Source organism: Caloenas nicobarica, chromosome 10 (genome assembly GCF_036013445.1).
Source record: "Caloenas nicobarica isolate bCalNic1 chromosome 10, bCalNic1.hap1, whole genome shotgun sequence".
Lineage (NCBI taxonomy): Eukaryota > Metazoa > Chordata > Aves > Columbiformes > Columbidae > Caloenas > Caloenas nicobarica.
In genome coordinates, this window is record NC_088254.1 from 13,782,319 (window position 1) to 13,805,791 (window position 23,473).

A 23,473-nucleotide genomic window follows, 5' to 3' on the forward strand; every position below is an offset into this window, starting at 1 on the left:
CTGCATTTTTGCAAACTCTGGCACTAGTGATACAGGTGAGAGAAGTGCCAACTTGAGCTAGTTTTACTGGCAGAGGTCTGAGATTTGAGAGGTAACAAAAGGAGGGGGGTAAGGGACTCCCAGAAGAAATTACTGATTCCATTCAAGAAAAAGAATGCTGTTGAAAACAGGGCATCAGTTTATAATTAAATATTATTACATGTGCCTGTTGGGTAAGTAGGATTGCCGTTGCTTTACAAATAGTCACACAGTGTTTCTTTGTGAAAGTGTCTGTTCATTTGCACGGACAAAGTGCTTCCAAGCCAGGAGCCATTGATCTGCGCTTTGCTGTGCAAGCCTGCCTTCCTTCTAGAGTATTCAACTTTTTGTGTAATTTTTAACCACATAGCTTAGTTTTGTGGAAAAGTATTTGCTGATTGTCAGAAGTCTTAATGCCATTTGAAATGTATTGGGCCACAGTGCTCTGGATCTTGGTAAATACCTGGTTGTTTGCAAATAAGTGTTGGGTCTAGACTTGCACAGGTAACTCTGTGGTCAAGCAACAGTTTAAATATTGGTAATTTCTGAAGTGTTTCCTGTGTGATAATTGTAGACCATACACAGACGACGTCCTAAACTGTATGTATGCAATAAGCATCCTGATGGTTCTACACCGTGGATGCACAGATTGTTTAAGAAAATACCCACAACCTATCCAGCCATTATTTATGAATGTAAATAAGATAAGCCTTCACTATGCTGTGCTAGAAGAAATACAAGGGCAAAATATTGCTTGAAAAGAAGGCATTAAGTAATAACGTAGTAGTAGTTGTTTAGTAGAGAGCAGTTTAGCTGCTGTCAGCTGCTCAGGACTAGAATCTGGAATTAAGCAGAGCTCGTATTTTTGCAGTGTTGAGTCCTGTGTGCTTCTCTGATGAGTCTCTTGGGCTGGACTCTTAACAAGTATTTACATGCCTAGAGATTTGGATAAGCACTTGGTGGGGTTTTCAAAAGCATCCAGATCTCTAATACCTCTTGGGTTTCTTGAGGGGATATGGGGGCGGGGGGGTGTGTATACATACATGTGCCTATAAAAGCTGTTGATTAATTCTATTATTTTGAAGCAAAAGCATATTGAATTCAATAGCAAATAGCATTCCATCCCAGTCTGCTGAGCCACTGAGTTATTTCACAAATATTGTTTTGCTTGTATCTTCCTTTCCTATAATTTTTTGTCATTTTGTTTCCCTCACTTGTATTTGTGAGGCAAAAGGGAAACTTGGTAATCCTTCTGCCTTCTGACTTGCATGGAAAGGGTATCCTTTGACACATACCAGCAGGTTTAATGACATGGTGTTGTTATGTGTCATTTTTATTGCTAAGACATCAATTTTACACATTCCAGCTTAGCATGGTTTTGTTGCTGAGCTCTGACAGATTTACATATAAGAAAGGAAAAAAAAAAAGCTAGGAGTGACTGAAAAAAAAAAAAGTTTAAAAGTGATTGAACTTGAGAATGTTTTGTAAAATACTGCCCTTATGTTTTTACTAATTCTCTGTTAATCTCCCAATCAGCACTAGAGAGCAAGTCTTTTATACATTTAGTTGCATAACCAATATTTAATAGTTTGGTTACTGATGTATTTTGAAATGTTGCCTCACTGTAGCTGTATGTGATACGATTTATGATCCTTATGGAGATTCTCAGCTTCATTAATAATGTTCCTGTGGAAAGGTACTTTTGCTGAATCAGTCTCCAACTAGTACCCTGTTGTTTTCTTTAAATGTAGTTTCAGCAGAATTTATTCAGTTCAGGATCTATTTTTTTTTTAAGTAAATCCTGTAACTGCAGAGCCAGTTAAACTGATGTTAGCGTAAAAGGAGCGATCATGTGTTCCTCGCTTTGTACAATTTCACTTTGATACAGTGTTTTCTGAAGTTTGGTTTTGAGACAAAGATGTTCAGTTGGACAGTGTGGAGTTTATTTAGTTCCTAATTGGGGTCAGAAATGTCTCGTATAATTTTGAGCAAGCTGTTCAACTTTCTGCTAACCGAATGTATATTTGGCCTGAATGCAGATTTTTGTATGTATTTTCTCTTTTGCAAGGTTGCAGTTATTTAGGAACTAGAACAATCCACGATTGCATAGATCAGCAGGAAACCAACATATTTTTTCAGATTTAAGGTTATCGCTCAACTAGTGATAACATGGAAACATGGAAAACAGATGTAAACACTTTCAAGTTTTCTAACAGACTGTCTAAAATAAAAATATCTCTCTTGCACAGGTTGTACATTTTTAAATTTTGCTCTCTGGCAAAATCTAGAATTGCGTTCTTATTATTATAAGTTTAATGATCATGCAGTGCTTGACAACTCATAATTTGTATCCCATAAACATAACTTTCACTTGCTTTTTCTGTTCATGTGTACGTGTGGAACATTTTCCGTAAGACAGCGTTCTTCAGGGCAAAGACTGGAGATCGGGGATGCTGGCGTTCTAATGTCAGAGTTACCACTTGTTTACCGTGTGGCCAAGGACAAGTCAGTTTAACCCAACTTCAGTCAAGTGTTTAGGTTGCCAGTTCCCCCCTGAATTACGGGCTGTGTGGGGCAGTCTGTACAATTTCTTCCTCGTTGTTCCAGTGGCACCGAAAGCTGTGGCAGGGGCTCATGAGGAGCAGAAAGTCTGGAATCCAGACCTGTGAACAAGCAATCTGAGCAGCACAAGTGGCGCGGGCCTTCTTTTAATGAGAGACTCGAGACCTGGGGAGTGTCACAGAGAGAGTCAATCTGTCCGTTACATAGTGAAGATAAAATATTCTGAAATATGTTAAGAGCTTTAAAAGAGCATGCTTTCTTAGAGGAAGAGACAGCACCCTTCTCAATGTGCAGACTTCTTTGTAAGTCTAGATTGCACAGTCTCTATTTGTACATACTTTGGCTGGATTTCATTAATAAGGTTAATTTAAAAGACTGCCTGCTTGTGTACTGACTGGATCGGCTGGGTACAGGATTTTGAGTGTTGACCAAATAACAGCAAGTGCCCAGCATTCCTGATCCTGCTTAGAATTCACTTTCTGGCACAGACTTCTTGCAGAACAACTTTAAGGAGTATCAGCACTATAATGTAGTGTCTGATGTTTCCATTGCTAAACTAATAAAAAATAGAACCAAACCCTAAATTCTGGCAAAAAATTACACACAAGAAATACATAAGAAAGAACATAGAAATCATATGGGGTAAGTTCTCAGTATTACTGTCAAAGAAAGGAGATTTTTTTTTTTTGCATAGATACACCAGATAACAAATTGAGTTATAAATAATATTTCACTTGATGTTATTGTTGGCTTTCATAAACTACAGGACCATGACCAGCACATTGTCCTGTTTTTACAGATGACTTAATTGTTTAATGCCAGGCACTTCATCGTACCTTATCAGTTGTAGATCTTTTCTTAGAGTGTGAGGCATTACTGCATCATTTGCTGCTTGCTTTAGAGATGATGAGTTTCTAAGGCACATACGCAGAATCTTACAGGTCTCTCAAGACCTTTGATATACTTGTGTCTGTTTCCTTTCTTATTTTTCTTGAAAGAACAGGAATCAAAAACCATTTCATGCATCTCAGAGTTCTCTCAGCAGAAAGAATTGCAAGGATGCTAGGAACTTATAGAAATGGTCAAACGCCCACGTCATATACATTGTATGACAAATCTTTATGTAATGCACTCACTGACTTTATCAAAATGGCATTCCCTTTTCTTTTGAAAAATTTCTCCTGTGATAATACTCCAAAGTGGCACAATTTTGTGTTTAGTCTACATAAAGTCATACAGGTTGTTCAACTAATCACTCTTTTAAATGTTTGGGGTTTTTTCTCCATCTTGTTTTGATTGCGTAAGTCCTTCCTGAAGAAGACTCTCATGAACCAGTAACCTTGTTTATGTCGTGTTTTGGGTTCTGTACCTTTTCCTTTTTCTTTGGTATGGTTTCCCAAACATAGGCTGTTAGATTGATTAAATACACTTTAGCATGTACCTAGGTGTCTTCAGCAGTCCTCATTCGTAGAAATTGGTTGAAGTTAGAAGAGATCACACTAAGTGGTACAGAAGAACTGTACAGAAAATAATTTAAAACAGCAGAAATTCTTGTCTGCATAGTGATGAGTTTCTAACACCATTAGTTTGAAAGCAGAGCCGCTGGTTGATCAGTTGGTGAGGTTTTTGCTGACAGACAGACCTCTTGGGTTGCCTCTATGCGCTGTGTCTAGATTTCCTGCTGGAACTCCTCCATCAGCGGCGAGTTCTGTCATTGCTCAAAGGATCCTGTATGTACCAATGCTTGCAAGGGCTTTCATGATCCCAGAACACATGGCTTACACTATTTGAGCTCCCTTTCTAAATGAAACTATGCTGCCGCTTCCGAACCTTTGCCAGAACTGTGCTGTTGCAGCTCAACAGCTGTGGCTGTTCATTGACTGAGCCTGGTAGCCCCAGACCGTACGTTCCACAATGTGAACGGGTATTTTTTTTCTTTATGAGCATATGGAGAGTCGTGGTGGGCTGGGTCCATTCTTGGTGATGCTGGCAGCTTCACCGGAGTGGTCTCAGCTGGTTGCCTGGCTGGACTTCTCCACGCTGCGGGTCATGCCCAGCTGTGAAATATTTGCTCAATGCTGGAAGGCAGGCTTAATAATAATGCTGTACGTAGATCTGCGTGTGACCCATAACATGCTGGCAGCTGAGTTCATGTTACACCAGCAGCTCACAGAACATCACCGTGCGGGAACTACGCGTGTGGGGACACCCTGGAATCCCTGCTTCCCAGGCAAGGCACATTGGAAACATATTTCTCTTCTATTCCTCTCTATCTGGTGTGTCATTTTTAAAGTCTGTTCATCTGTCTTCCTAAAAATAATCTACTGTGATCTAGTTGCTTCTGTTTGTCTCAGAAGTTACAAGTAATAGAATAAAGCGTTCATAAATATTAGTGAGAAATGTTCGTCATTAATATAAATGCTCTAGCAGTTCTTTCAGGTAGTTCTTTAACTTTGTTTGTGTGATTCTTGGTAGAAAAATTATGTTTTGCTTCTTGGGAAACAGGCCCTTGAGATTTCTGGTGTCCTTTAGATGGCCTGTGTTGTGTGTGGTTTTTTGTTTGGTTGTTTGTTTTGGTTTTTGTTTGGTTTTTGTGTTGGTTTTTTGTTTGTTATGCAAATGGTATTTCCTACCTAAATCTGTGCTCTGAGAATGAAATGAGGCTCAGTTTTTATTTTTCATGTTCATAAGTTGTATGAAGTTTTTAAAATTAGAAGATATTTAAGAAATATTTTAATGATATTTATCTTAATGTGTCCTTAAGTGTAACGTATTTCTACATATATTTTAAATCCTTCATATTTTTAAAAAATACACCTCCTGTTGGTAATTTTGGTTTTGTTGGCTGCTGGGACAAGGTTTGCCATTGGGTCCATCAGAAATGCCCAAAGGAAGTTTAGGTGGAGGACATGCCCTTTCTGTACTCAAGACAGCGTGAGCATAGTCATGAGCTTTCTTTGAAGTACAGGCACATCCTACAGTTCATACTTTATATTTCTGCTTTAAACATCTGGGAATAGAGATCTTCGGTGAAACACTAGGATGTGGATTCCTATGGCCATGGATGGGGTGTTCTGGATTTCTGGTTCAGCTGTGCGTGATGGGTAATGAATCACAGGAGGGTCAGCCAATTGTATGCAACGCTTCTTTGTCTCCCTGTTTTATATAAAAATGTACTCTGCCATAGGTACTGCCAGAATGCTCCTTTAATTTTTGTATCTGCAATATGATTATAATTTTTAATCAGTGTTAATGTCTCACATAAATTAAAAAAATAGATTACATTTATGCATAAGCTGTTAGCAGAAGAGAAATCTTCACTTTCTTAAATACCCATGTACAAGTGTTGTTGAATTTGGAGATATTTTATACCATTCACGTAGCCATGAGAGCAATAACAAGCATTTGATTAGTAGGGTGCAGCTTCTTGCAGTCCTTAATTCTGATTAAATAACAATGGAACCCAATTCAGCTGCTGGATTACTTAAAAAAAAAAAAGTTCTCTGTCTTGCTGTCTCTCCAAGTGCTTTGGAGAAATCTGTGCTACTGCTAGCTGAGTGTTTGGTAGAAGAAAAAGTTATCAAATACTCCATGTAAAGGCGATGACCCTTTGAGCTTGGTACTGCAAGGTGCTGAGCACTCCGGTCTTGATCCAGCAGAGCACGGACTGACGTATGAACTTCAATGATTTGCTGGAGGTAAACCAGAGCGTTCCGTATGTGCAAGGCTGAAACATATGCACTTGTAATAGACCCCTTATTTATTTTTGGGGTCAGAATAAATCTCATTACTTTCAAGTACATTGGAGCAAGAATATTTTTGTTTTCTTTGAAAACACAGCGTTCTGAGGCAACCAAAGAGTTCTTGCCATCACTTAGTGCTTAACCTCTAGAAGAGGTTTGGATTTTCTCCAGAGAAATAGGATCGTATGAGCTGTGTCAATATAAGAACAGCTTCAAGTACCGGTATACTTTTATGATTTGCTTTTTTACCTCGTTGTATTGCCTTTATTTTTAAGGAGCCTGAGAAAAATAGTCTCTTTTTAGGTATGTATTACCCATTTTCATTTGCAGATGATTTTCCCCTTCGAGTGGCTCTGACGCTTGTTTCTCAGTGGCTCCGGGCCCCGTCTTGGGACATTCCTGGTACAGGAGGAGAGCCCTGCCCAGGCTGCCATTCTCGTACCCAGCTGGTTTCAGAGTCCTCCGCAGCCGTGCCAGGGGCCAAGTGCGGTGTTTCTTTAGCCTTTTGCTTAGGTCTGTGTTTCAAAATGTCCATTTTAGTTTAGTTTCTCAGTGTGGGGCACTTGTATTTCTTCTGAGCACTTAGACCTTCAGTAGATCTCTACAAGTCAATCACAGGGCTGTCTATAAGCTGCCCGTTCATTTTGGATGCTCACTTAGTCAATAAAGCAGAATATTATTTTTTTAAACAATATTTTTCTACTACAGTGGCAAACTTTCTGCAGATGACTCTGCCAGTCTGTACTCCTTTATGTTATTAATGATGTGCTAAGATGCAAGACATTAAGTGAGCTGTGTTGTAGGTTCAAATTCTTGTTAGTCTGAACTACATGAACTAGTTGTAACCTTTTTTTTTTTGAGTGTGAGAATTAGCAATCTATATTAAATCTAGCAATCAGGAAAGAAGAAAAAACAGATAGTATACATTGTAGTAGAACTGAAACGCACAAAACAGGAAATTACAGATACTCGAGATTAAACTGCTTTTGATCGAGAAGACAGGCCGGCATCTTCATTCTCAAATCTGATGGGGCATTCTGGAAAAGGACAAAAAGAGAAAATCTCTCTCCTCTCAGGAGGTTGAACACAGCAAGAAAATTCTACTTTAGCTAGTAGACATTTTGCCAGCCACCTTGTTCGTCTTATTGTTTATAACAGGCTTTAATAAGCTTTTTTAGAAAGCTATTAGTGTTGTCGTATTGCATTAAGTCCTCTATGCATAATAATTTAACACCAAATGAAACAATTACATGGCTGCAGGTCAATAACTGGAAGTTTTAATGATTTATTAAGAGAAGCATGACTATTATGCATTAACCGTACTGGAATGTAGTATTTTGTACTAAGTACTGTATTCGAAGATATATCTTAATGTGCTGTTTGGTCCAGTTCTATGTCCCTGTGGGAAATGTAGTGATTATAGTTATGTTATTTCCTGGCTTTGTATGGGTTAACTTTGGGATGAATCTCTTAGTTTTCCCAATTGTTTGCTTACTTCCTTTGTAGATAGAGGGAAAGAAATTTAAAGTATTTTCATAGCTTTGGCTTTTTTGTTAAAATAATTTTCCCTAAAAATCTAGGTTTTGCCTCATGGGTTTGACAGTGAATATTTATGACAAATATAGGAATTTTCCATCCCATTAAAGTTTCAGCAGATAATTTCAGCAGATACTCCTTCAGAACAAAATTAATGCTGTTACTTGGTGAAGAGTCATTAAAAGCTCGTAAATATTTAATAGAATATGATACCTTTCATTCAGTCATTAAATAGTATTTGATCATTTCTTGACCTGTTATGTACAAGAGAGTTTTGCTGGCCAGTTCCGGATTTCTTCAGCCCCTCTTGTTTCAACAGTAGCTGAATAACAACAAAAAACCCTGTGATGGTTCAATCCCAGTTAGTGGTAGTTGCGAAAGAAAGGCCAAACAAGGGAAACAGAAGGTCAAAGCATGTGTGCAAGTATTGGCTGGCAAGAATCCTATTGACTTGTGTTATAAAATACCCAGTGGGTATATAAAAAAATAGGGTAATTGTTTTGAGAGTTTTATCGGCTCTCTGTTGATCTGGGATATTTTTGGCAGTTTCTTATGTTCAGTAACCTTCCTTAGTGAAATATGAAAAAGTAATTTAGTGGATATGATGTTCAAAACATTAGTAAAAGACAGCATTTTTCTGAAGCTCATTTTTATGATCCATATGAGAAGGGAGAAATGCACTATTCCTGTGCAATGAGAAGGATAAATCTTAAAATATTCAAAATAAAAGTACTGAAAAATTACATGAAAGCTTGAGACTTTTTTAGTTTAGAGTTTTGGTGAGCCGTAGATTTTGGTTTAAACTGTAGGTAGTTTGTGTGCTGTGTTCATTCTTCATTACAACAGAACAAATCAAAAGAAAATTACGTTGTCTCAGAGAAATTAGAGTTACAAAGAACTAGCTTGAGAACAAAATCTCAGTATTAGGTTTATGGAAAAAATGTTTTCTCAGATAACTTCTTGGAATAAAGTTCCTTAGGAGATCAATATCTAGCCTTTAAGACTGTATAACAAAATTGCAGTTTACTTTTTGAACAGTAGCTGGGCATACAGAACTTCAATAGAAACCGTCATATCCAGAGAGGTTTCTTTCAAAACCTGTCTGTTTTGTTGGGTTTTTTTTCTTTTTTTTTTCAGATTTGCCTTCCTAGAAGATGCCACATAAGCCCACGAGAGACTTTTAGATTGTCTGTAATTCATCATATTTAATTTTTCATATTGAAAAGAACAGTAGGATCTAGGAAGAAGTTACAAGTGAGAAGCATCTGTGTGCAAACTGCTGTATTTCGTCGGGCAAAAAGTTCTATTATACAGAGCATACAAGTTTTCCAATAAAAGGTGGTTTGCTATGGCATATAGCTACAAATGAGACATGATAATACAATGGCTGATTTGAAAGTGTTTTCACGTTCGTATTGAGTTTGGGTTTTTTCTCCCCACTAACTCTGATACGTCAAGTGTAATGGAGGGAGTTGCAGAGACCTGAGGGGAAGGAATCTGTCTGATTTCACAGTTATTCTCTGGCTGTAAATTTTGTTCCAGAGGAAACGTAATTATCTCCACCAGAAATATGACTAATGAATGCCTTTAGCTTCTGGCCTGGCAGTGGAATAGTAGGGCGGTGGTGACCACCATGGTGGGAACTGGGTTTTTTTTCAGAGCCTGAAATTCTGACTGTGGCCCTGTCTAGTGAAAAGGTGCTGGATCCATGGCACCCAGCTTCTGAATCTGGAGTCGAAGAATTCTTCCTGTACAAGTGATTCCAAGCTCCCTCGGAGTACGTGCCTTATGCGATGGCAGTTTCGCCTTTGATTAGCTGACTCGTTATAACTGATAGATATTGCCACGTAATTACACAGCCCCACAGTTGGGCATGCTTCTATTTCAGTTCAAAGCATTTTGCAGCCTGATATAAGGCATATATATGATGCTCCGCAAATAGCTGGAGAACTAAAACTCAGCAGCTGTCTCCTTCGTGCATCCATTTTCAATAATTAATTTGATATCCTGTGACTTTTAATTGGGAGAGTGGTGATGCTAGTTTTATAACTCCTGAATTCAGTATGATCAGAACAAAAGCTTTTGTGTTCCTAAATGCAAGAATAGTAAAGCTGATCCTGATTATACTAATTTGAAATAAGCGGTAGTGGTGTAAAATTTGATGATAACCATTAGAACTTTATACCGATTTTTTACTGTCAGGAGTGTAGACAGCATATAGACTTTAAGGAATCATTCTTTATGGTATGTCTCTGAGCACTGAGGCAGTCTCCTTTTTCAAAGGAAAATAGAGCTCAGAGTAAACACCACTGAAGAAGCGTCTCCTTGGGCTAGAAATTGCAGTATCATTCATGTTTGCACAGAACTGAGAAAATGTGTGAACAAACTTTTCTTCTGGTCAGTGCTTTTGCTCCGAGATGTAGGTGTGTGTGAGGCTGTTTGCAGTGCCTGTGTGAAGCTGTGTCTGCAGGTCCTGTGGCTGGCTCTGTGGAGTTGCGTTCACGTGTCACTGTAAATACAGAACTAGGATTGGACGGAGGTAGGTCGGAAGGGCCCTCCAGAGAGCATCTACTCCAGCCTCCCAGCTGCAGCGGGTCCTGTTAGAGCAGGTTGCTCAGGGTTTTGCATTTGTGGTTGAGCTTCATGAAGTTCAGGTCAGCCCGTTTCTTCCCAGCCTGTCAAGGCCCTTAGGAGGAGTAGCTCCACTGGTGTATCAACAGACTCATCCAAGTTGTTCATTAAATTACTCTATTATTCTCTGCAAATTGTAGATAAGGAATCTCTCTTCCTCTGAAAGCTGGTGTGTAGAAGTCTCAGTTGTTCTGTGACCTTCTGGATCTGAGATACTTCCCTTATTCCCTGCTGCTCCACCAAGTCCAGTGATCCCCTTGCAAGGAGTGACTCAGTGGTGCTGAAAATAGTTTCTCCCTCTGTGAGCGGCATCAGATTTTATACATTCCAAATGCTGTGAAGAGTTTTGCAACGTTTCAGAAGAGAAACCAAAGCTGACCATGGGCAGCAGCGTTGCTGTGCGGCGAGGCTGAGCCGGCTGCAGCCCGGGGCTGAGGCTGCTGCTTGAGGGAGGTGTGTGTGACCATGGCTGCCCTCGGTAAGCCAGGCAAGGCTAAGGGATGCCAGTGGATAAATAGTGTACGCCCTGAGACACCTACTGGGAACACATCAGCCTCCAGTGTACCTGATGAGAAACTGCACGTTTCAGGCTATCTTTGTTAGCCTTCCAATGAGCCAGTGGAGTTGTTTTGGTTTTTTTTTTCTCTCTGGCATTCTTGTTAGCATGTGAACTTTCTACCCATCCACTTGTGCTTCTTGTTGTAATTCTCAGCTCTATTCTCTCTAGGTGTGGGACACTTCGTTATTTTAGTCATTTGGTACAGTAGTTTATTATTAATTATGCTTTCATGGTCGAGCAATCATGTTACTTCATTGCATTTATTCTTCGCCAATGTATAAATGGATTATTTGTAATGAGACAGCTATGGGTTGCTACTGAATGTGGATTTTGCAACTTCAGCCTGAGAAGGATAATTCCCCTGCTGCACTCAGCCTTTGAAAAGGGATCACCGTGAGACATTTCAGGAAACCACAGATGTGTCCATTGCCGGCTGGAGAAAGAAAACATGCGCGAGGCTGTGGAAAATGGCGTTAATTATTTTAGGAATTAACGTTGCACAGAATGGAGACGAACTGCCAGTGTAAAGGAGCTGCACAATTTCATGCACCTTTCTGCACCTGCGCTCAAGGGCTCCCCAGACGTAGCTGCAGAGCCCCGGGCAGCGTCCCCTTCCACGCGTGGCCTCAGGTTCCTTCTCTGTCACGTCTTACGGCAGCAGGATGATGACCCACGAGAACTCGCTGGTGCTCGGCCTGCTCCATCTCTGTTTTATCTGCCTTTGTGCTTGCTCTGTCGGTGCTCTGGAAGAGAAATAACCTTGACAGGTTTGTGGGCTGCTTGGCATACTAAGCCTAAAGATTGCAAGTGCTACTGTAAAGCCCACAGAAATAATTAGCAGCACGGCTCCCTTTGAACTCGCGTTTTCCCTGAAGCGGGCTTGCTCTCGTGGCCGTGTGGAGCGGTGATGTCGATGTGAGGTCAGAGCTCCCCGCTCTGCTCTCAGCCGGTTTTTGGCAGGGCCGCGTGCTCCCTGCTCACCTGCACGGGCTGGGACCCCGAACAGGGCACCATTGCTCTGCAAAGAGCCGTGACCCATTTCCAGATTGTGCAAGTCTCCAAGGCCCTTTTAATTCAGTGAGATGAATTCCCTTTTAGAAGGTGTGGAGGATGAACAAAACGCTTTATTGGGGGCAGGTGTGGGGAACACCGGCAATCAGTGAGCGAGGCCTGGATTTTACATTACGCTGTTACAAGATGCAGTTGTAAGAGTCAGTTAAAATGGAGAAATTCATAGTATTTTTGCAGGAATTATCTTAGGAATTTATGTTTAATATTTGTCGAATATGTGTGAAGCCACTTCTCTCATAGTGGAGTGATGCTTTCGAAGGCTGTTCCATACTGAGTGAGGATCTGGCTTTCTTTTCCTGCTATTGTGCTGCAAGAAGCAGATAGCTGAGTTCTGCTCGAGTGCTTATTCCTCACCATGACTTACTCAGTGAGGACCAAATTCAGGTCTGACAGCCGGGAGTTTCTACACCAAAGTTTGATATTGTTTCAGCCGTTTTAAGAAGATTTACTGAAATCTTCTATTTGAAACTGGCGCTTTGCATTTTGAAGGAGGCATGGCGGTTTTGTTTTTGGTGTCGTAAAGAAGCGGAGTCACACAGGTGGGTCACAGTGCAGCGTTTCTCACTAGTCTGCTCCTTCCCCAGAACCCCGCACAGCTCCCAGCAGCAGGAGTTGTATCCCCAAGACTCAAGGCACACGGGACCAGGAGGCACTTGGAACTACAAGGCTGGAGAGACATCCTTGAAAGGGTGCTCTGGATTTACCGCAGTCAGACTCTGGTCCCTGTGCCTGAAGTACAAACTGTTTGAAGATGAGAAATGGGGTTTTGTTTGCCTCTTGTAGATTTGTATCAGGTGTCTTCGTCTCTCTTAAAATGAGTGCTTCACTTGTAAGACTAAGGTTACTCTTCTCTTGCACGGTTGCCTCAAATGATTGCTGAATATTTTCTAATCTGAAGCAAGTTCCCGTGACTCTCAGAGGTATTTATTCAGTAATTAAATAATCATGCAATATTTTTTTGTTAAATTTGTCTTTTCTACAGTTGTTCAGTGAAAAAATAAGTGGAGCAGAAGGAACCAAGTTAGATGAAGAATTTCAAGAGATGGAAAGGGTAAGGCAAGCATCAGTATTAAGCTATTGCAGAATCAAACGCGTTTCATGTTTCAAGTCGTAGAATGGTACTGCAGATTCACATGGGGGAGGGAACAAAGAAACCAAAACAAAACGCAACAAGGTGCAAATTGATCCATGAGCTTTATCAGCTCAGCCAAGAGAGAAGGGTTGTCCCCAAAGGCTGGCTGAGCGGAGGAACCCGCTTCCACTGACACCTCTGCACGGCGAAGAGAAACTCCTGCCAGAAGGTGCGGAGCGTCAGGAGGGACCTTTCTGCTCTGTCCGGGGGGGAGATCGGAGAGAGAATCCTTCAGTGTTTAGTGAGTCTGTGAATATCATGAAGCCTTCTCATATGATACTTTTCATGATAAAAATCTAACTACTAGGGTCAAAATTTCTCTTGATACAGAATTATATTTCTTAGTTTAAATCCATGTTCAGAAATTTACATGAATTGTTGTGGAAATTGAGGTGATTGCTATCCACTTATTAACTGCTGTGTTGCAAATTAAACGATGTTACTGCCAGTTTCTGCTATGTGCTTTTTTTATTACTCTTGTCTTTCTGTGTATTTTTTGATGTTCATAGTAGACCTAGGTCACTTTTATTGTTGCAGATTGAGGAAAAAAGTCTTGTGTGGTTTTTTTTGTGTTTGTTTTGCTTTTTTTTTGTTGTTTTTTTTTTTTTTTTTCCCCAACATGCACTTTTAAATTTATGATCTAAATAGGTTTCTAGGTTTCGGTTTCTTTGGCTATAGAATAATTATTTCCTTTCTCTGCATCATAAGAGGAAAAATAATATGCAGGCCCTAAGGGAGAAGAAGTAAAACAAACCAGAAATGTGATTTTTATAGTATTTAGAAACTATCAGATGGGAAGACAGTGCAAACTACTGCTGTAAATGGCCATGACTGCAAGATTGTGAGGGATACGTTCAGTCTTTTTCACCTATGGAGAAAAGCAGTTATAGTAAGAACTGTTGGGCTGGCTGGAAAATTGTGGTGTAGAATGTATAAGCAGTAGGCAAGACTGATGGGCTGGAAAGACAGGCCCACATTTTGATATAAACTTTCTCTCCTTCCCAGAACTACCTGCCAATGAATATGTTTTTGGTAAAATCCTGTCATAACTACAACATGGCTATTTATTTTAAACTACAATATTTGCTTTATTTTAATACAATTTCTTAATTAGCTAGAATAGTATATTATGTCTTATAAAATGATAAACTTTCTAGTAATTGATTTGCTTGTTGCTAATTGTGTTCCTTTTCTTTTTCAGAAAATTGATGTTACTAATAAAGCTGTAGCGGAGCTTCTGTCCAAATCCACAGAGTATCTTCAGCCAAATCCAGGTAGGAAAGGAACAATAGGTGTTGAATTTTGCTGAACATCGACTTCTTGCTTGTAAATTCATCCTAGGTAAATAAAAGATAATTAGGACATTTTTGTGAGGCTTATGGGTGTCCTAGAGAACTTTACCTCTGTCTGCAATGGACAACTGTAAATTCAAGCAAGAAAGGGAGAGAAAGAGCGCATGAAATTGGCTTTGGCTGTGGTTGTATCTCTTCTGTGTTTGTTTTCTGCCATACTTCTAATCGGGGAGTTCACAAGCAGGAACATTCAAAGGAATGTGAGTGGTGGTGAATATCCTCAGAAGGTGACAAGCACTCCCTCTACACACCTGGCTGGAGGAATGATGTTCATTCAGTTGGGAATAAAAGCCCATATTTTGAATTGAATCTTATATCAACTTTCAACTTTTGACTATGAAGTACTGACAACAAAAAACTTATGAATCTATCCACCAGTGTACTGACTTGCTCCAAGATGTCGCTTGTTAAATGACTTATTGCTTTAAATGTATTAGTTTTAAAAGTGTTTTTATAACTTGCTTTTTTTATGTCCTCCTTAGCATACAGAGCCAGGCTGGGAATGCTGAACACTATGTCAAAGATCAGAGGACAAGTGAAAACCACAGGCTATCCCCAGACAGAGGGACTCCTGGGAGACTGCATGATACGGTATGGCAGAGAGCTTGGCGATGATTCTATGTTTGGTGAGTCTGTGTATCTCCTCTGTGAATATTTCAGCATAAAGTTCTTTGCAGAATATTACTCAGGGATATTACATATGTAAATAGGCACTGCAGGTAAGAGGGAAACCTAAGTATAGTGGTCAGAGGGTGATTGATATAATTAACAAAACATGATGCATCTGCATATTTGTCCTCCTCTGCTGCAGATGGATTTGGTAACACTGATGCTGTCTGATGATTCATGTTATTACCATAGCTATTTTAGTTTGTAAGTTGCCAAACCTAAATAATTTAAGAGTGATTATTAGATGCACTGTTTTTCTGTTAACCTTTAAATAAAAATGGTTACCCTGTATTGGAGAAGTAAACTAAGGGAAAAATTTCTCTTGGAAAAAATAAACAGTAACTCTGGGTGTTTTGTGGTGTTTTTTTTTTTTAGTAATCTGGTATTTCTGTGCTTTGGAGCAGTGCATCTTAAATATGCATTTTCTTGTTTTTGTGAAAATGAACTCTAGCTTGGCCATGCTACAACTCTTTGGTAAATCAAATCTTACCTATTTCCTCTCAAGCAGGTGACTGTGGCTCAGACAGAGCGTATGGGCTGGGTCTGCATGCAGGGGCCAATACACAGCTGGCTGGCTTTGTGACATACTTTTGTTAATACCTGTAATTTTACACGTTGTGGTTGTCTTGAAATAGTACCAGCGCTGTCGCGTAGGGACCTTGCGCTCGCGCCCAGGTCGGTGCTGCACAGGGAGAGACGCTGCTGGTAGAACAAAGGCTCCTTTAGTCTCCTTGTGAAGAGCGAAGTGGGACAACTCATCTGTGAGCTGGATGTGCTTCTGTTTTTGCGAAAGCAATGGGAATACTAAATAAAACTAGGAAAGGGGAAAGAACATTTCAAACACTGTTCTGCCTTCTGATACTTACATGCTTCATAAAGTATATGGTATGTTAAATAGGTGGTTTTCAAAAAGCATCAACAATTTTGACCAAAAGGAGGTTTGGAAAAGAAAAATATATGTGAAGAAGCTATAAAACATGATTTTGTGATCAAAAAGATACTTTCTTTTTGCGTATTTAATAATATCACTGAAGTTGTACAAATTAATCAGCTTGGTTTGCAGTTCTCAAAGTGAAGTAGGTTTGTTACCTATGCAAATACAGTAGGGGGAAAAAAAAAAAAAAAGTATATATATATTTTTTTACCCTGAGGAGTTTCGGGCAAGAAAACAAAGTATACTTTGGAACAAAAATTTTCCAGTTCTAGTTTTCTGTAGGGGACAAACAAATGCATAGCTTGAGTTTTGCGGGTTTTTTGTTTGTTTGTTAATCTTTAAGGGCTATGGCAGATACAAAATACCTGTTTGAAATAGCTGTTTCATAAGACGAATTTTCTGATTTTACATATATTGAGATGTAAGTTGCCTATTCTTTACCATAGGCCTTGCACTACTGGATGCTGGTGAAAGCATGAAGCAAATGGCAGAGGTAAAGGACTCACTTGATATTAACGTCAAACAAAATTTTATTGATCCTCTACAGTTATTGCAGGACAAAGATCTAAAAGAGATTGGGGTAAGTTTTTCTGGGTAAAGGTTCACTTATCAATAATCAGAGCCAATCAAACTCTAGTTCCCTGAGATACTTCTCTTGAAAGAAATAAGGTAAATAAATTTCACTGCGTTAAAGTTTGTCTCTCTAGCAAAACAGTGATGAAATCTGCTTGAAATCAATTCCTGGCTTTTTCTCACTTGTGTAACTTACTAAATTTGCTATGTTGTTTGTACATTCAGTACCAGAAGGATAGCAAAGGAAATTATATTCTTTATTTTTCTGCTATCTTATTTTAACTGACATTTTTATTAATTTTTATGAACATGTGAGTGGGCTCTGATTTACTGCGACTGATTATCCTGTTTTTCCATCTCTGTCAGCCTGAAACTGTTTATAATGAAGGATTAATATAACTGTTGAAAACGACTATTCAGGGCAATCACAGAATGATCTGAAAAGTGCCATAAACCATTGAAGTGCCATATGCCACTATACGAAAAATATAGGAATCTGAGGGATGCATTCTAACCTTTAGAGTTAAGTTTTTCAGTGCTTTTGTTTACTATGTGACAATGCAAAGAAAGCCAGGCAGTCTGTGTCTGAGTCTGTTGATTCCAATGGACTTGGGTAATAAGGAAGTTAAAACTCTGATGAAATGCAGAAATGAAAGTTATTTTATTTGTTTACACATAAATGAATGTGGAAAGCATCGCAGAAAGATAGTAATAATGTCTTGGTGTCTGTAGCTGTCGCCTATGATACATAACTGTTTTCAGTTGTAGTTCTTCTGAACTGATGAAAAGAAATTGTTTGACGTTAGCTTTAATGAGCATTTTGTACTGTCACTTGGAGTCCATTCTCTAAGTCTGTCAGTCCCGTGATTTTTGGCAACAGAAAAGCCTGTGTAGCTATATCAGACAGAAGCGTCAAATTGACACCTAACAAAACAAGCAAAAATACAGGATTTGTTAGAGCACTGCTTATCGAGTGAGAGGGGAAAATAACCCCGTAACTTTTAGCTGTCATACTGCAAACAATTCAAGAGGTAAAATTGAATTAAATGTAGAATATGGGGACACACACACATTTAGATTGGATCTTGCTTCTCATTTGGACAATCTGAGGTGTTGCACATTTAGTGAAGTTCATGAGTTGGATGCCCAAGTTTAGCAAATCAAGGTACCCAGTTCCCCAGTTGTTGATAAATGGCTGTTTATTTAAAGTCTATACAGTTTAAAATGTCATTCCTGTATACGGCCCTAGACTTAGCCGATGCTGGCTTAGATCAAAAGGATGGACTGGATAATCTCATGAGTTTTGTATTCCATTGATTCTGCATATATTTGCATCCATAACTGAAATTTCCTTAAGTCACAGTGTGGGGTTTTTGGGGGGGCATGTCCTGTTTGGGCCTTCTCATAAATGTTCTGTCTTATTTAGCATCATTTGAAGAAACTAGAAGGACGCCGTTTGGATTATGATTATAAAAAGAAACGTCTTGGAAAGATACCAGATGAAGAAGTTAAACAAGCAGTAGAAAAATTTGAAGAGTCAAAGGAACTGGCTGAAAGAAGCATGTTCAATTTCTTAGAAAATGATGTAAGTCTGTCCTGCATTTTTGTTTGCTGCAGTACATCCAGGAGGGCAATGTGTGTGGGATTGGATAAAGCCTGTCCCATCCTTTGCAGGAGGTAAGGTCTGAAAGCAGAACGTGTGCCTCTTTCCTCTTAACCTCCTGTCAGAGGGGAACGATGCACAGCAGTGAATGGGAGAACTCAAGAATTCAGGAATTTCTTCTGGAGATGCAGTGGCTGGGACAAGACTGTCACAGAGGTCTCGAGTAGTTTCGTAATCTGTGAGCAGAATCTGAGAGTAGAATGCAGTTTGATAAGTGGGGAGGTGAACATAGTGACAAACCTGCTGCTGAACCTGTGAGCGAGTGTGTGTACCCTGCACTTTTTGAATTGTAGCTCACTTATAGTCAAAACTTTGCTGCTGAACTGAAGTCTCTGAATTATTTTACCTCTGAAAATCATTGTTATTACTATTTGGCTCTGGAAATTAGTCCGTAGAGCTTGTGGCTTGGGCTCAAGAACCTGCATTTTGGCTTGTAGTCCAAGTCCATGATGAAATTGTCTAAATAAGGAGCAGCTGTGATCATTGAGGATAGTTCTCTCTTCTGTCCACACACAGGGGAATAGCAGGATATGCTTTCTCCCATGTAATCAAGGAATTGTAGGAAAAGAGAACCAGACCTATTTGGGCTTATTTCCAAAGCTTTCTCTTCTCCTGTAGATGCAGCATCACAAAAAACGCGCTTAGAAAATAGGAAGCGTGCTCTCTTCTGTGAGCAAACTGCAACACAGGGAGCTGTTAAGTGGGAATACTTAACTGCAAGCACCTTCTCCCTCTGCGCTCACCTGTGCAACGGCCAGTCATGTACTAGCCTGTAGCTCCTAAACTGTTTGTGAGTGGGACACATTTGTTATAGTGGTCTATAAGTCAGTAAGCCTCCTGCTATTTTACCAGTGCAAGGCGTATGAGGGCAGCAAAAAATGTAACACCCTCTATCAACAATTTCAGCACACTGTTCCACTGGAGGCTCTACCAATTGCCTGCTTGCAGTGTATGTGTTTTATAATTCTGCCTTGCATGAGCAGCTGAGAAGTGTTTCAGTTAGTGTTTATCATTAGTCAGAGTGCCAAACTGAGGATAAAACAGTGCATGGATTAAAATGGTTTAGCTGAGCCACTAGAGAATTGATGAGTTATAGTATAACTAATTCTGCCATTGGGAGGGGGTGAACCTGGATGTCCCTTTGAGGTTTTTTCCATGTCCACTTTCCATTTTTTCTGTTTAAAGAAAACTCTCTGCTTCTTCCCTTCCATTTTCCATGCTGACCCAGTCTGTCTGTCCTGCTTTAACTTCTCATTACAGCTTTGTTGTCTAACCACAGATGGTGTCACTGGGTTTGCAGAGATCTGAACTGCAATCGCTTCCTTCCCATCCTTCCCAGTTCCCCAAATGTCTCCCTTTCCTGGTCTCCTTGTCCGGCAGTCTCTGAGCTCTGGTTCCCAGACATCTTGCCAGGTACCTTTCCCAGGCTCGGTCCTGATCCACATCTCTTTCTCAGGTTTTTGCACAGCTCGTTCCAGACCTCCCACATAGACACTGTTTCGAGTACTTCTTATCAGATCCATCTTCCTGCCGTTCCCACTCAGCCAGTCCCAGGCTCCTCATGCTAAGTGGCTTTTAGTCCCTCAAGCTTCTCTGGCTCTTTCCCAGTCTCTCTCTCTCTTCTCCTAATCCTCAATTCCATAACCATCCTGGCTCTGAGTCATCTTGTTTGTACAGTCCTTGTCCATCCATTTTCGCTGACCACCCCATCCAAACCCCAGGCACTTTGTGCGTTGTCCTCAGCTGGTTTACATTACTCTCTTCTGACTGTGATTGAATTGTGTCAGCTGTTGATTTGGTTCTGTGCGCTGCATTTCTGAACACTATGTGACAATGTTTGGCTCTCTTGGAGTCCCGGCAGAATTTCTAATAATCTTTTTAGCTGAGTAAAAGCAGACAAAGTAAAGCACAAAATTGCCATGGGTCCATAAAACATTTGCAGAAAGTCTACTCGGATATCTTCTTGTGATCCAGTGTCTGAGAACATCAGGATGGAATGGAAACATGTCAGACTTCTTGGGAGTCTGTCTTCTTAATTTTGTCTTAAAGGAAGGGGACAAATAAGTATCTGTGACTGCTATATCCCTGGTACAGCTTGAATTTTTCAGATTGTGTTAGGGGAACGAGATTATCTGTTACCTCATGAATAATTTTTTTTTTCTCCTTCATATTCTCCATTTCCTTGGCATTTATTTTTTTGAATGATTGGCTGATACTTTTAAAATCCAAGTCGATAAATCATGTTTCATTTATTGGTTTATAAATGCTGCCATCTAGCGAGGTAAATCCAGATCATTTCAGAACTGCAGTTTGTAAACATTGCTAATAAACAGTAATGGGTCTGAGTCATAAGACCTGTCACAGTGTAATTTCTTCCAACATTGCTGATCAGAAAAGCCCCACTTTCACCTGCTAAGGGGTCACGGCCTTTCTAACTATTTCAGGTTTGGGTGTTGACAGACAGCTGGCTGGGAAGTTGAAAGCAGAAGGGATTTGCACATTGTGAAAGGAAATGACTCAAGGACCCAGCCCTGAGTTAGTGAACTAGAAATTACACCTCAGTTTTGTTCAGTTTCCAGCTGGCAATTTCTTCGATAGGATCACATATGCTCTTTTTCAATAGCCTCCACATGGTATCATGGTCTATTGAGATACCAGGTCTGTTTTGAATGATCTGTTTGTTTATCCTTCAGCTTGAATGTGCTATACTGCAGGCTCCTTACCAGTATTTTCCTCTCTATATTTCAGGTAGAACAAGTTAGCCAATTGGCTGTGTTTGTAGAAGCAGCACTAGATTACCATAAACAATCCACAGAAATTTTGGAGGATCTGCAAAGCAAGCTGCAAAACCGGTAAGACTGAACTCATCAGAAAAATCTGAACCTCTTTTGCAGCTGAAGTTCATGAATGTGAAAAGTCACTGAAGCAGCAGATCTTGTAGCACCATCTTACAGATGCACATTTGCTGCACTCTGTGCCTTACTGGACTTCATTGCTTTAAAGTGTTGCCACCTGGCAACTTCTTGCTGCACTGAGACTTTATTGTAATGCAGGATCTGCCCAGAAAGCTTTGAGTGTGTGCAGAATCACTCACATCTGCAGAGGTTAACCAGGACAACCTCCTTTTGTTTGCATGTTTGTTTAAACTTGCATGCTGTCAGCTGGACGGGCCAGAGGGACAAGGAGCTCTCAGCTGGGCCACATGCACATAGGGGGAGAGGTGTTGAGGCAGTTGTGCTGACTGAAGGGTTGTTTCCCATTTTCTCTAATAAAAAGGTGATGTGTTGAGATGCAGTCCCCAGGCCTGGCTGGGTTTCTGCATATGCCATTTGCACTTGACCTTTCCAGAGAGGTCATTCCTGCTGAACTCAGTGGCAGCCGTGGATCCTCATCACTTCTCAAAGTCAGGCTGTTAAGCTTTATGCCTCTATCAGCAGGACCAAAGCATTAAATAAAGTAGGGACTTGCTGAAATTCAAATACTGTATGAGAATTGAGCAGCTTTTAGTGAATAAACCTGCCCTGCACACTCTGTACCCACCTTCCTCCACCCCCAAAAAAATAATATAAAACCAAAACCAGCAGAAGGGATTTTTTCCCCCCACTTTTCAAACACCAAAGCACTGAACCTGAGTGGAAGCTCTGTAAGTATTTCTCCCTTCACATAAATCTCTTGCCACTCTTCTCTGTGTTCCAGAATAAATGTCGCATCTAGTCGGCCTAAACGTGAATTTAAGCCAAAGCCCGTAACAACTACAACTCTGGAAATTGGTGATAATCAGCAGCACAATGGGATTGCGTATAGTTCTTCCATAAAATCATCAGGTAAGTCTATGGCCACAGAATTAACATGTTGATAGGTGTTTTGCCAGATTGTTACTTGAGATATTGCCGGTACCATGACAACAGGGGCTCCAGGAGGCATCAGTGTCCGTGCATCTGACTCCAGTTGGTTTTTCCAGATTTGGAAATGGAATTGTGTAGTGGGATTCCTCTCAACAGTCTCTCGCTCATCTGAAATGGAGGTGTGGTGTTCTGCGTGGTCTTTTAGGTTCTCTGTATTGTCACTGAGGGTGGGAGGTGAGAGAGGGAGAGGCACTTGCAGAAAACAGTTCATTTCTTGCAAAGACAGACGCCCAAGGTGGGTGTGTTAGATCGCTGTCTGGAATATCTCCAGATGCTCATTTCCCTCCGCAGTCTAGACCATAAACGATCAGTACAGGATCTTAGCTATTAACCGTGTAAAATTCAGAGAGGTGACTCCCACCCTTACTGATTTTATTAACATATTTTACTTTATTGTCCCCTAAAGTATGCACTGAAGTGTGTGCGTTTGTGAACTAAACTACTTAGATACCTATTGGTGTGGGAGTAGGATCCTTTCCTTTGACTAGGCCCCGATCCACAAAAAAAATCAACTGTTGAAAGTGCTTGAATGTTGTGTGAGTAAGAATTACTAAGGTTACACTACTCATTGAAATAGCCTTTCTGCATCTCATGAATAAAATTATTTTACCCAATCTCCCTAATGGTTACAGTGCGTGATGAGAGAAAACCAGTTTTTTAAAACAAAAGCACGAAAGACAACAATATGCAAAGAAAAAAAGAAGAAAAAAGCCAAATTTTTTCCATAAACATTGTTTGTAAGGAAAATAAAGGGCAAGCAGTGAGGCAAAGGTTCCTTTCTGTCCTTGACATGGTATCTAGGATCTTTTTCTGAAGTTATTTTTCTTTTGACTTGTTTTCCTCACTGTCCAATTTTCTCTTCCATCCAGTCTCGTTTCTTTTTAAAGGTTGTTGGGAGGGAAATGAGAGAACTAAAGGTGAAAGAATCAAGCTTGGAGCTGTGACCTCATGCTCCTAATGTCTCTAATTTTCTTGCACTGTGCTACAAGGTGAAGCTGTTTTACAATCCATACTGAAGGGGATTTGCAGCAGTTTGGCAGCATAAATGCACCCAGCAAGATACTATTCCTCCATTTGTTTCTTTTGTGCTTCAGGCTACTTGAGGATGCGTTAGTGAAGCTCCTG

At 40.1% G+C, this 23,473-nt stretch overlaps 1 protein-coding gene across 1 annotated transcript in view; it reads left to right on the forward strand.

Annotated features, from left to right (window-relative positions):
• The window catches only part of SH3GL3 (SH3 domain containing GRB2 like 3, endophilin A3), a 49,688-nt gene that overhangs the window by 20,861 nt on the left and 5,354 nt on the right, over positions 1 to 23,473 (forward strand). The window contains exons 2-8 of the mRNA XM_065641671.1: positions 13,103 to 13,171; positions 14,454 to 14,526; positions 15,087 to 15,230; positions 16,654 to 16,787; positions 18,207 to 18,365; positions 21,192 to 21,295; positions 22,140 to 22,267. Coding sequence (XP_065497743.1) covers positions 13,103 to 13,171; positions 14,454 to 14,526; positions 15,087 to 15,230; positions 16,654 to 16,787; positions 18,207 to 18,365; positions 21,192 to 21,295; positions 22,140 to 22,267 — 811 coding nt within the window. The remainder of the gene's footprint in view (positions 1 to 13,102; positions 13,172 to 14,453; positions 14,527 to 15,086; positions 15,231 to 16,653; positions 16,788 to 18,206; positions 18,366 to 21,191; positions 21,296 to 22,139; positions 22,268 to 23,473) is intronic.